This window comes from Sinohyriopsis cumingii, chromosome 15 (assembly GCF_028554795.1).
Source record: "Sinohyriopsis cumingii isolate HCF-2022 chromosome 15, ASM2855479v2, whole genome shotgun sequence".
Classification (NCBI taxonomy): Eukaryota; Metazoa; Mollusca; class Bivalvia; order Unionida; family Unionidae; genus Sinohyriopsis; species Sinohyriopsis cumingii.
Genome location: NC_142975.1, coordinates 30,215,351 through 30,229,434, shown reverse-complemented (window position 1 = coordinate 30,229,434; position 14,084 = coordinate 30,215,351). Strand labels below are relative to the sequence as shown.

The 14,084-nt window shown below is 37.4% G+C and overlaps 1 protein-coding gene across 1 annotated transcript in view; it reads right to left on the bottom strand.

Annotated features, from left to right (window-relative positions):
- The window catches only part of LOC149781478 (uncharacterized), a 430,415-nt gene that overhangs the window by 114,797 nt on the left and 301,534 nt on the right, over nucleotides 1–14,084 (bottom strand). Inside the window, exons 29-30 of the mRNA XM_089934971.1 lie at nucleotides 4,266–4,425; nucleotides 3,873–4,100 (exon numbers count right to left, since the gene is read on the bottom strand). Coding sequence (XP_089791097.1) covers nucleotides 3,873–4,100; nucleotides 4,266–4,425 — 388 coding nt within the window. The remainder of the gene's footprint in view (nucleotides 1–3,872; nucleotides 4,101–4,265; nucleotides 4,426–14,084) is intronic.

The following is a 14,084-nucleotide window of genomic DNA, read 5'->3' as shown; positions in this document are numbered from 1 at the left end:
AGTTAGAAAACATGTTTTTAAAAAATTGTACAATAATTTAGGAACATAAACTCTTCCAATGTAAACAATATAAGATAAAAAAGCAAATCATACAGATGTTAAAGTCTCAAAATGTATATAAAATAAATGATAAAATCAGAGGCCATAATACTTCTAACTGAAAACGAAGAATACTTGATATGCAAGAAGATTACTAAAGTTATACTGTGAAAATGCAATTTATATGGGGGTCATAACTTCTACAAATGTTGTGGAAAACTGGAAGTCAAACTCACTCAGTATGTCATCAATCTGATGCCACCTGCCAAATCTGGTTGAAATTCCGAAACATTTGGTGAAGTTATCTTGTGGAAACCAAAGTCAAGAAGATTAGAAATCAGAGGACCATAACTCGAGGAAACAAGACTAAATGCATAAAAGGCCAATGAAATTCTCTGAGACAATATTTATACCAAACTGCATCATAATATGTTGAAAGGCTCTTTAACTATACCAATTACAAGCAACAACCCATGTGATAATATTAAGTTGATTCTTTTGGCAGTAACTCTATTCAGAATAAAGTTGGCAACACAAAGTTGGCAATAAAATCATGAATAGTAAAGTCTTTTAAAATTAAATTGGAATAAACTGCAAGGATCCACTGTAATGGAGATAACAATACTATGTAGAAAAAGGCTGTTAAACTGCATCAGGAAATACAGAACATTTAAAATGCACACAACAGACACTTCACCTACCAAGTGTAAGAGTTGCAGAGATATGTTGGTTACAAACAAAATACCATATGAAGAGATGTAGGTAACTTTCATGTGCTATAACTCTTTCCAAAATCGAGTCGACAAGACAAAACCAATTAAACACAGTTAGGTCTATGAGACAATGCACATACCAAAGCTATCAAAACAGATTAATTTGTTCATGAGTTATGCTGATTACAAAGATCTGTTGTAGTGGAAATGTAACACAGATGGGTAACAGACATTACCATAGTTACTGTATATGTTGGAACACCATATTTGTTGGGACACCATAAATTAATGTTTAATAGTAATTTTTTTGTGCACTGTATGTTTTGGGACATTGTTTTTCTCGAGTCTTAGGTTATGGGACACCTTTTAAACCATTTTGAGAATTACATGTCGAAAAATGCTCTCGAATTGAAATTTTGTTTTAAAAAATATATGTGTACTCTTTAATCTACTGTTGAAGCATTTCATCAACAAAACTCGTCTCCTGCACATGTATAATCCATTCTTTTGGTGCATGAATATATTTTTAGCATTCTCATATTCTCATACCAAGAAAAATTATTAGAGGCAACATCGCCTGAGTGGAAACTGCAAGGACTAAAGTCAGATTTGTTCAAATCTGCACCAGTAATGCTAATTCTCACACTTTTGATCCCCATCTTATTGTTGTTGTTGTGGGGTTTAACGCCATTTTTCAGCACACGATGGGCTATACATGGCGGCCAGTATTAATGGTGGAGGAAGAACCCGGGAAAACCCCGGAAAGAACCACCGACCCTCGAGAAGCTACTGGCAAGCTTTCTCACATACCCACATTGGCTGAATCTTAGACTCGAACCGCCGCAGACAGAGGTGAGATGGCAGTGATCCGTAACGAAGAGCGCTTTAGACCACTCGGCCACTCGGGGGCCCCCCCCATCTTATCATCAGCCCATCCAGGAATGTGATCAAAGTACACTAGAATTTCATCCATGTTAACCCTTTACCTCATAGAGCATAGTGACAAAGTGAAGCATGCTATAAATAGAACACCTGTTACCTAGCCAACCGCATATGCATAGGCCTGCCTGTGAATTGTTAAGCAATGTAGTGATGTTACGTTTAACAGCAGTTTTAACCATTTTACATTTCGGTACACATCTATTATATGTGGAAAAATTTAAGAGTAAAGTCCGATTGTTATAGCTGTGTAATTATTTTTCATGGAAGAATATTTTATGTGCTTTAAAATCGAGAGAGAACTCATTCACCGTCATGTCAGTGAGGCTGCGTGACCAACCGTAGCTGCCGTTTCCCATACTCGAAATTTACATGTTTTTCGTCTGTGTCTACATCACTAAGTCATCTGAATTTGATAATCAATAAAAACAAATTGCTGCTTACATAAATATCAGAGCCTTTACCCAAGTTATTGAATCTTTCGTGGTTGTGATTCTAATCGTGAAAACTTCGTAAGTACTGAATGAAATCCTGCCTGTGAACTGTTAAGCAATGTAGTGTATGTTACGTTTAACAGCAGTTTTAACCATTTTACATTTTTGGTATACATATATTATATGTAGAAAAATTTAGAAGTAAAATCCGATTGTTATAGCTGTACAATTATTTTTCATGGAAGAATTTTTTATGTACTTCAAAATCGAGAGAGAACTCGTTCACCATCATGTCAGTGAGGCCGCATGACCAACCGTAGCTGCCATTTCCGATACTCGAAATTTACAAGGTTTTCGTGTGCATCTACATCACTAAGTCATCTGAATTTGATAATTTATAAAAACTAATTGCTGCTTACATCAATATCAGAGACTTTACCTAATTTATTGAATCTTTAGTGGTTGTTATTCTAATCGTGAATACTTCGTACTTACTGAATGAAATCTGCAGCTGCCATTTTGGAGATGGAGATTACGACCCAGTTACTTTAAATAGCAGATATCGACCAGTGCATGAATAGCGACCATGTGATCTGACGTAATTGTCATTCGCAGATATGAATGTAGTATCTAATGGGGGGTTTTCTCCCGAAGGTGGCGCTATGAAAACTAGCTCAAAATGGCCGATGTTTACAGCAGGCGTCAAAAGGTGCTTCCATGCGAATCTTGTAGAGGTGTCAAAAGACGCTTCCATGTGAATGGAGTAGGGGCATCCAAAGACGCTTGCATGAGGTAAAGGGTTAATGATCATATTGTCGACGAAATCATCTGCTTCTCTTCTGGCCTTAATGAATTCATTACATGATTTTATTTTCTCCAAATCTTCTGGGTGACGCTGGGTTATAGCGATGTCTATGCACGAAGCACCATATTGTGTCACTAAAAAAATTGTTCTATTGTTTCAATTTATTTTCAAAATTACCGTGAATACCGGTGAAAAGGAACCAAAGTTAACTTCCATATCTTGGCTGTCTTTATAGAATCAAATTTAAAAAAAAAAAAAAATCAGCACACTTAAAAGAATCCATAGTCAGCTTCCAAAGTCAGCTTGCTTTGCAGTAAAATAACCTTCGTATTGATATTCTTTTAAAGAGAAAAAACAGGCTTCTGTGTAACCAAAGTCGGCTTCCGAGGTTGGCCTGCTTTGTAAGTTCAAAGAAGGAGTTTACTACTCATTGCCGGTTTTGTTTATTCACCAACTGGGCTTCTATGCACTTGGCATCTGTAGTTATAATTAATAAAAAGGTGCATTGATGTCTGTGGGTAAATAGTAATAATACGTTTGTAATCCAAGCTGGCAAAAAGATTCTCACTTACTCTCAAGTGTCATCAAATAATGATTTTTATATGAGAGATACTGTCATACAGTTGACCTGGATACAATTCAATCTTGCTTATTTTGCACCTATTAAACACTAAGTCATGCATGAATGGCAGTTGTCTTCAATGTATCAGTTGATTATTTCCCTCTCATATGTGAAATCATATGCTTCTCTTCTGGCCTGCACGAAAATTCATCACATGATTTTATTTTCTCCATATTCTGGGTGAAGCTGGGTCATGGACATCCATGCATGAAGCACTATATTGTGTCACTTTAAAATCTGTTCCACTGTTTCAATTTATTTTCAAAATTCCTGTGAATACTGGTGAAAAGGAGCAATGTTATTTTGATCAGTTATGTTACAATTAACAAAATGGCATATCCAAGAGTATTGTCTGAACTCCTTTGTTCAGCATGTCTGCATAACCTGGTTGCTACTGGTCCTTTCAAAGTCAACAATGGTGACAGGTCAGAGTTGGAGTATTCCATTTCCTCTTCTCTCAGTCCAGCCTCGTTTGGGTCATCAATCGTAAGTTGGTTGTCTGTTCTCTTTCCCCACTGTGCAGTGGACATACGTGGAGCTATTTTCCCCTTTAAATAAATACAAATTTCATGATGATGGCAAATTCAATTCCTCAATGCTTATTGCTAACAATAAAGAAATATAACTTTTAAATCAGATAATAATACCTAGTTACTGGAATTTGCAGTATTATGAAATATGACATTTTAATATCTCATGGTCGACGTACCTACCTGACAATAGCATTTCTGGTTCTTCCATAAAACAAAGTTCTGTGCTACATTGCTGCTTGCAGTGGCTGACGCCACACTAACTGCAGTTACTCCAAACTGTATTTCGTCATCCCACATGACTCTCCAATCTAGGTTGGCAAGAGCTGCAGTCCACTGCAATCTAATGTAGAAAATAATGGCAGGTTGATCAGACAACATCAGGGTACATACAATATGGTAGGTGGGTTGGCAGAATTAAGGCTTTATAATACCAAGCAAAAAGTAGCTGGAGACATAATAGAGAAAAGACATTGGTTTTTGTAATGCATCAGGCCTCACATGTCTAGATAAAATTATATTCTGCCATTGGTGGAAACAGGTGCTTTCAAAGAAAAGGAAACATTTTCATCAGTCACATAATGTATCATATACAACTGAGATACTTGCACAAAGTATTTCGTAGTTATTCTGGCATTGCAGCAGAGCAGCAGTGGGTTGGTGGTTCTTTCCGGGGTTTTCCCGGGTTCTTCCTCCACCATTAATACTGGCCGCCATGTATAGCCTATCGTGTGCTGAAAAATGGCGTTCAACTCTACAACAGCAGCAGCAGCAGAGCAGCAAAATGTCAATAGGCACTTGTTTGGTATTGTGGTGGTGTTGTAGCTATCTTAGGACATAGTCCAAGTTACACTTGTTATTTATCATATTTTTCTTTTCTCATTTTGTTTATTTGCTATGGCTATGGAAGATGATGAATTCTCAATTAACTAAATCAAAGTCCACTCAGAATTTCAGGGTTTTATAAAATATTGCAGCCTTTTGTGAGGTTGAGGCAACTTCCTCCAAGGTGTTACGTTTTTGGCTCGAATAAACAGTAACACAGAAAGAGTGAAAACAACAAGCTTTTTAAAATTTAACAAATAATTTATTTTCCTGGAAAATTCTGTAAAAATGAAAAAAGGAAAACTTACGGTTTCAAGAATCAAATCCAAAAATAATCTAAGAATAATCCACGAATTAAATTGCAAAAGTCCTAGTAATAGTAATAATTTCAAATTCGAATCCTGATGTAAAATCTAAGATGGATAACGATGACGTATGCTGTAGTCAGTACTGTGCTTATCTACAGTTCCAAGTAGAAATACAAATAATGGCATTCCGGTGTTGGAAATCCAAATTAAATTTGTAAGCAGTGTCTTTCCAAAATCTGTGTAAGCACTCTTCAAATATTTCCAGAGAATAACAGAATTAATCCTTTTGAATCCAAGTAATTTGAAGTAACTCCAAACAAATAATTTGAAATAACTCTAAACAGCACAACATAGCACTTCAACTGCCCAACTTTACTGAAAATTAATTCTCTAAAACACTGAGTTATAAGGGCTTTCTAAAACATCAACAAGGGTCACGTGATCATCCCCTGGAAGTTTCTAGATGGAAATTCTTGTAAAATATCACTCCACCCAGTGAGACCATGAGAAAGCCAATCATTTTCTCAAAGAAATAAAAAAAAAAAAGTTGTTTACTCTTAAACCCAGTAGTCCCATCATGACCTTGATAACAACCAATCATTTTAAAACAAAGATACAGCGGTTTACAACAACTGCTACAAACTCAGAATCCAGGTCAGAATTTAGATCAACACCTGGTATTTATAAACTAACAGTCAAGGTCAAACCATTTCATGAAAAAAGTATCATCTATAGTGAATAAATTTCCATTATAATAGCATATAATAGAAAAAAAATATTTAACCGAAACAAATTAAACTAAATATATATATATATATTAAATCCGATATACATAACAAAGGGGAGAGGAGTATGAAGCCACAGAAACAAGGATATAATGAGAATTTCTGTTAAGTCTGTTGATTGATACAGGTAGACCACTCAAGCTGACTGATACAGGCAGACCACTCACGCTGACTGATACATATAGACCACTCAAGCTGACTGATACATGTAGACAACTCAGTCTGATTGATACATGTAGACCACTCAAGCTGATTGATACAGGTAGACCACTCAAGCTGACTGATACACGTAGACCACTCAAGCTGATTGATACAGGCAGACCACTCAAGCTAATACAGACAGACCATTCAAGCTGACCGATACATGTAGACCACTCAAGCTGACTGATACATGCAGACCACTCAAGCTGTCTGATACATGTAGACCACTCAAGCTGACTGATTCATGCAGACCACTCAAGCCGATTGATACAAGTTAACCACTCATGCTGATTGATACAGACCACTCATGCTGAATGATACATGTAGACTACTCAAACTGATTGATACAAGTAGATCACTCAAGATGATTGATACATGTTGACCTCTCAAGCTGATTGATTCGAGTTGACCACTCAAGCTGACTAATGCAAGCTGACCACTCAAGCTGACTCATACACGCAGACCACACAAGCTGAATGATACATGTAGACTACTCAAACTGATTGATACAAGTAGATCACTCAAGATGATTGATACATGTAGACCACTCAAGATGATTGATACATGCAGACCACTTAAACTGATTGATACAGGCAGACCACTCAAGCTGACTAATACAGATAGACCACTCAAGCTGACTGATACAGGTAGACCACTCAAGATGACTGATACATGTATACCACTCAAGCTGATTGATACAAGTAGACCACTCAAGCTGACTGATACAGGTAGACCACTCAAGCTGACTGATACAGGTAGACCACTCAAGATGACTGATATATGCTGACCACTCAAGCTGATTGATACATGTAGATCACTTAAGCTGATTGATACACGTAGACCACTCAAGCTGATTGATAGAGAGAGATCACTCAAGCTGATTGATACAGAGAGACCACTCAACCTGACTGATACAGATAGACCACTCAAGCTGATTGATACAGAGAGATCACTCAAGCTGATTGATAGAGAGAGAGACCACTCAACCTGACTGATACAGATAGACCACTCAAGCTGATTGATACAGAGAGATCACTCAACCCGACTGATACAGATAGACCACTCAAGCTGATTGATACAGAGAGACCACTCAACCTGACTGATACAGATAGACCACTCAAGCTGATTGATACAGAGAGATCACTCAAGCTGATTGATACAGAGAGACCACTCAACCTGACTGATACAGATAGACCACTCAAGCTGATTGATACAGAGATCACTCAAGCTGATTGATACAGAGAGACCACTCAACCTGACTGATACAGGTAGACCACTCAAGCTGATTGATACATGCTGACCACTTAAGCTGAATGATATATGTAGACCATTCCAGCAAATATCTTTGAGTGGCAAAATAAATGGGTCATTGTTTGATGTTTTACAACCAGATTACAACTGCCAGACTCCCAGCAATACAGATAGTTTGTGGCAGTTACTCAAACTGAAAGTTCCCCAAAAGGAGAACCAATTCTAAATCTTTGGCAGAGCTGATTAATGCTGCATGTACTTCTCTGTGTGTAACAAGTAAAATTGTACAGAAGTACAAGATCCCAGAAAACTGTGATAAGTTGGGACACCACTTGTCAATCAAGAAATTTGGAATGACCTAAGCAAAAGAGTTTATGACAAAGCCTTTATAGATATACAGAACCTTGTTGCTGCAGGCATTATGCCAATTGTCCAATCAGCAGAATTATTAAAGTCTCAGACTGCAACTAATGATGAAGTAAAAACCCTAATTTCTGATGCCATTACTCTCATGGGTCAGATGCATTACCATTTATCACTCAGAAGGAGATATACAAAATGGACACACTTAAAAAGTAAATATTCGAATCTTTGCAATATGAATACATCTGTAACATATATGCTTTTTGGGGATCATGTGGCTAGGGAAGTAAAATCATGTAACACTGGGTGTGCACTTGCAAAAGAAATTTATATCCAAACTTACAGGGGTTTCTATAGAGGCCATGGTGCTAGAGGCAGTGGAACCATGCAAGGTCAAGGTTCAATAAGTGAACAAGATTCCAGTCTCAACCTTATATTGCCCAAAATGCTTAAGCAGGTATCAATACCAGAATCCCAACAGAAGAAAAAGACCTGCTTTTACAATCCTCCCAAATGAGGCCGCAAGTTAAAACCCATGAAGGTGAGTTCTGTGGGAAATCTAAAACACTGTATTGCTGTATGGAATAATTTGACTTGAGAGTTTGATTTCATGCAATTCCAATTCTTTTTCTAAATGAAATACCTTTTTCTGATAATCAAAGAACCATTAATACCAATTAAATCAATGAACTAACATACAAGGGAGCTATAGTTCCATCCATATCGAAGAATAATAAATTTGGTTCAAACAATTTTGTTGTTACCAAACCTAATGGGGCATAACGGCCAATTATCAACCTGAAACAGTTGAATAGATATGTTCATTATGAACATTTCAAACAAGAAACATTTAAAGTTTGAGATCTTATCCTGCAGGAAAATGATTTCACTACTTCTATTGATCTGAAGGATGTTTACTTCAGTATTCCAATACATACAGATTATCAGAAGTAGCTAGCATTTATTTGGAATGGTCAAATTTTTCAGTTTGTATGTTTACCTTTTGGGCTTTCTTCTGCTCCAAGGGTGTTTACTAAGATACAGAAACCCACTTATGCATTATTCAGACAGCAGTGCATTAGGTGTTCCTATTATATTGATGACTCATTGAATATGGATGGTGACAGTCACATTTGCTTTCAAAATACATGGACTATGATTGAGACATTAAAATCTCTTGGTTTCACAATGAATCTAGAAAAATCAGAACTTAATCCATTGGTTATGTTTTAGACTCTGTGATGTGGTTTTTCTGAGGAGAAAGTGGGAAAATAGTAACTCTTACCAAGAAACTAACTGATAAAAAAAACATATTTTATAGTAGGAGAGTTGGTATCATTTGTTTGTATGTTTATAAATGCCTATTATGCAATCGTGGAAGCCCTAATGCACTACAGATGTTTAGAACATGATAACATAAATGAACTTTGCAAAAATAACAATTTTATTAACAGAATACAATTACCTCCACAAAGTATCCAGGAACTGGAATGGTGGTACCAAAATGTTGCCGATAATGGAAAATCTTTCATACAAGAGAAGATTGCTATCTGATGCATCAGTCTCAGGGTGGGGAGCTTATGACATTTGTTCAGAGAGATCAATCTCTCGTAGAGAAAAGAGCGAGACCGTCTTTTCGATAAATTACCTGAAGTCATTAGTAATTTTGTATGCCTTGCAAGCTTTTTATTCAAATCATAAAAAGAACATATTGAGATTCAGTCTGACAACATATGTGCTATCTCATATATTAATGATATGGGTGGAATGGCATCTATTAAATTGGATCAGTTAGCTAGGCAAATTTGGGAATAGCACTTGGAAAGGAATATTCATAAGTCAAATTATATATTGCTTTTAAACATAACATATACGCAGATTTTCTTTCCAGAACAAGGTGCTTTTAAAACTGATGCCTTTTTTTCTCTCTTGCCATGTGTTAATCCCATATATTTTCCCCGCTTTTAATCTTTTTGGGAAAATATTAAATAATATAGTCGCTGATCATATTAGTAAAGCACTCTTAATTCTTCCAAATTGGACATTACAATCCTGGCTTTATTTAGTCTTGTCATGTTTGATTTCTCTTCCAATTGGACTTCCAAGGCACAAAATCTACAGATCCTTCCACACAATGGTCAAACACATCCTCTACCTCAGGGAAGACTATCTTTAATCACAATGATCAAAAACATCCTCTACCTCAGGGGAGACTATCTTTAATCACAATGGAGCAGCAGGGAGGGCAAACAGACTCTAATTGGTTCATCCGTATTTCGCCAAAATACGACTTCCTGGGGGGGATCGCAAAAATCGTTAAAAAAAATGCGATACTCACAGTAAGACAACTCCGTTGATGACAAATTGGCTTACCTGTTGTCGCTGGTAGGTTTTTTTCTTCCATGTAACTTAAGGAAATACGCGATAGAGTCGGTGACGCGTTGAGAGCGTTGCCCTCCCTGCTGCTCTGAATTAAAAATTGCTATACCAAATAATGGTACACTCGGAATCCTACACAGCTAGACTTGCTGGAGAGCAAGAGGAAGCACTTAAAAAATATATTCCAGTAAAAGAGGATTGTAAAAAAAATGTGCAATCGCGGCAGGAAGCACAAGTCGAGTATGCAGCGGAAACGGAACAGTTGTTTAAACCTATTACCGCGGTTACTGGAGATGTTTTAACTGCTATTAAGGGTCCTAAAAAGGAACCAGGTGAGAAACAAGAAAGTCTTATTCAAGTATTAAAAGAAACTGCTGAAAAAAAGGCTGCAGTCCAGCCTCAACTTGAAGGTGCTGTTGGAGAACCTGAAAAGAAAAAAAGGATAATTGATCCCACGGTGAAATTTACTGAAGTGGGTTTAGAAGAAATTCGAACTTATAAGATAGAAAGACCCCAGGATGCGGTTGAATTTGTTGAGTTTGCTGCTAAAAAATTTAATACCAAGGGTGATATTTTAAAACCCGAATATATCAGAGTAGGTAGAAACAAGTGGTATGATTGGTTGTATAAAATAAATTGAGATGATATTAATCCAATAAGCAAAACAAGCGGTAGTTACATCTTTTATTTGCAGGGAGCAGCAGATTATATTGCGAAGCAAAAAGACCGGCAAGAAGAAGTGAAAGAACTAGAACAACAGAAAAAGAAACAAAAAAAAAAAAGAAAGAATGAGAAGTAGTACTGGAAGAAAAAGAGAATGAGTGAGAACAAAAGAGAAAAGAAAAGGAAGAAAGAAAAAAGAAAAAACCTTATATTGTTGTTCCACACCATCATATGCCTTCTCCTACATCTGAAGAAGATGATTCTTCTTTATATCCTTCTTCGTCTCCGCAGCAAACAGAGCAAAAACAATTCTGGGCCGGATTACCAAAGAATCCCACAGAGATGTTTTACGATTTCTCTCTAAGAAGTATTCAAGGGGTTCCAAAAAACATGATACTCCCTGTTGCTTTGAGCTATGATAAGTATTCGCTTCATGTAAAGCCTGAGTATTTGGAAAAAATAACACCTGAGCAGTGGCCTGCTGCAGTATATTTTGCCTCTAAAGGATTACCTATTAACCCAGCCGATCCCAAGTACTTGGAATTTGTGGAAGACGTCAACGAAGAAGAACGATGACAACGAGGATTTCGAAAACTACAACAATCTCCAAAGAAAACATCCGGCAAGGGTTTAGGAGGTGATTTTATTCCCTGCCCTGATAGTATTTTTAATGACGTTTTGCGGTTAGAAGTTCTCATAGGAGGAAAACGAGCTGGAAACAACTCACCAGAAATAATTAATGAAGCAGCTGATATTTGTCGGTGATTGTTTCAAGGTGGTGTCATGGATGCTGGTATTTACCGAGAACTCATTGATGAATTCATTGATGATTACAGCGATTAAACAAAAGTAAATAGCATAACATGGTCATATATAACCGACATACACCTGTGCAGATCAGAGCAGTAAACTCACGATTACCAATCTACAGAGCAGCTTACGGAGACGGACTTGGTGATGTAACTCAACGATTATTTGCAGGGTTAGCACCAAAACTGGGTCTTCTTGCAAAACAATTATCGATGAAAGCCATTAATGTTGTTAGTGAAAAAGCTCCTGGTGCAATTGTTAGTGCTGCTGGTAAGGCGCTCTCAGCGATCAAAGAAAGACTAGCGCGATTAATAAGACGAAAATCAGCACCGGTGAAATTACCAAGTACCAAAATTATGCATGTGGATGTTAGCAAGGTGATAAATCAAGCTGCAAATCAGAGACTAGCAGCGTTAGAATCTGACGCAAACAAAAATATAACAGCAAATTTGATAGCAGGAAGTGGACTTCGTGTTCGATGAAGATAATCACCATTTGGAAATACACGCAATAGTATAAAATGTTTAAACGCATATCCGACACAGCATTTAACATAGATGAGCCGGTCCCACAAGATAACTCCGTGCGTGATTATCAATTTTATTTCTACAATGCAAAAGAACCAAATCAACGAGGGCGTATCAAACTTCAAGTTCATGATACAAGTAGATATTTTCTGCACCATGAGGCTTTTATTGAAGTAGAAGGTAGACTTGTAAAGACGGATGGTGCTAACTACGGTGCCAGTGACCGAGTTGGTTTTGTCAATAATGGAATTATGGCACTGTTTAGTTGCGCCACCTACATGATTGATGGAATAAATATCGAATCGATTCAAAAAGATGTCGATGTTGCTACAACAATAATTGGTCTAGCAAGATACTCTGATGATTTTATAAGATCAGCTGGTCCATCGATGATGTTTGTTAAGGATGTTACCGACAACGCTGACCATACTCGATATGATGAAGTGGCATTAAAAGACACTTCTGCAGCTGATCGACCAGTTAACGCCCCTCCTGAGGTCGTAGCTAAACCTGTTGCTGCTTTTAATGTTATAAAAAGTGTTAGAGGGACTTACAACTTAGGATTTTTAACACGCCGAGCAGTGCTGTCAGGACTCAGTAGGAATTTTTCATGTGCCATTCTGCTGTCGCATATCTTCGGATTTTGCAGAGATTTTAGAAGGGTTATCTTTGGAGTTAAACACACAATCGTGCTTCACAGAAAAGAAAGTGATAATGATGCGATCTGGCGAGGAGCTGGTGTTGTTGGTGCTGATGATGCTGCTGATGCTGCTTTCGCTGGCAAAGTAGAGATATCAAAACTTTCACTGTGGATGCCGGTATTAACCCCATTGATCACAGAAGAACCGCGATTACTTTCTTTTATGAATCAGGGTGGTAAATCATTGTTATCATGGTTAACAGTGACCACAGATTCCACTCAAGGTTCTAATGTGGGTTTGTTTACTTGGCATATAACATCACAAGGTATTTCTGCACCACGACATTTTTATTGCACTGCAAGGTAAAACTTGGGAAAATAAACAAAACCGATCTCATATGATATTTGAAAACCTTGATGTTACCGAGGTTTCGTTAAGAATAAATGGGCAACAAGAACCATCTGAGGATATATCACAAAATTTGACACAAAATCATGTAGCGCGTGCGTATCATCGCTGGTGGACATTCTTGGCGCATAATGCAAATATAGATACTGGGACGCAAATATCACAGCTTGATTTTACAAATTTGTATCCGATTTATTACTTCCCAATGGAGCATCTCGATTTGTACTTCCGAGCTCAGATTGGTCACCTACCAATTATCAATCCTGATCCATTAGTTCATGACACTGGTTACAAAGCAATCGCGGTCATACTTAGCAATAAGGCAATGTTACTTGAAGGTATCAGTGGCCGAATGAGACTCATTGATGCACCAGTGGAAAACATGTAGGCAATTAGATCAATCGCGTTTATTATAAAATGTCATATAGTCACGTTAATGTCGCTTTGACTTCTGGTCAGGTAAAGAAATTACAATTGAAAAACGCAAAAGTATGTGGGGCGGCGATAACACTAAAAAATGATCAAATCTCTGGCGGTGGTCCAAACAGGTTATCGCTGACTAAAACCCAACTAAAACATTTCAATAAAGTGAAGCAAGCAAAAACCGGAGTTCAACTTGATTTCGCTCCAAAAACTGTCAAGGATATGATTAAATCAGGTGGTATATTTCCACTTCTCGCAGCAATACCAGCACTGATAGCTGCTGCTGCCCCAGCTGTCGCAAAAGCAGCCACGTTGGGGGCTGTTGGAACAGCTGCTGGGATGGCATTAAAGAAAGCAACTGGAAAAGGATATCAAAAAAAAAGGACGAGGTCTCAGACTTCCAGGAACTCCACCTTCA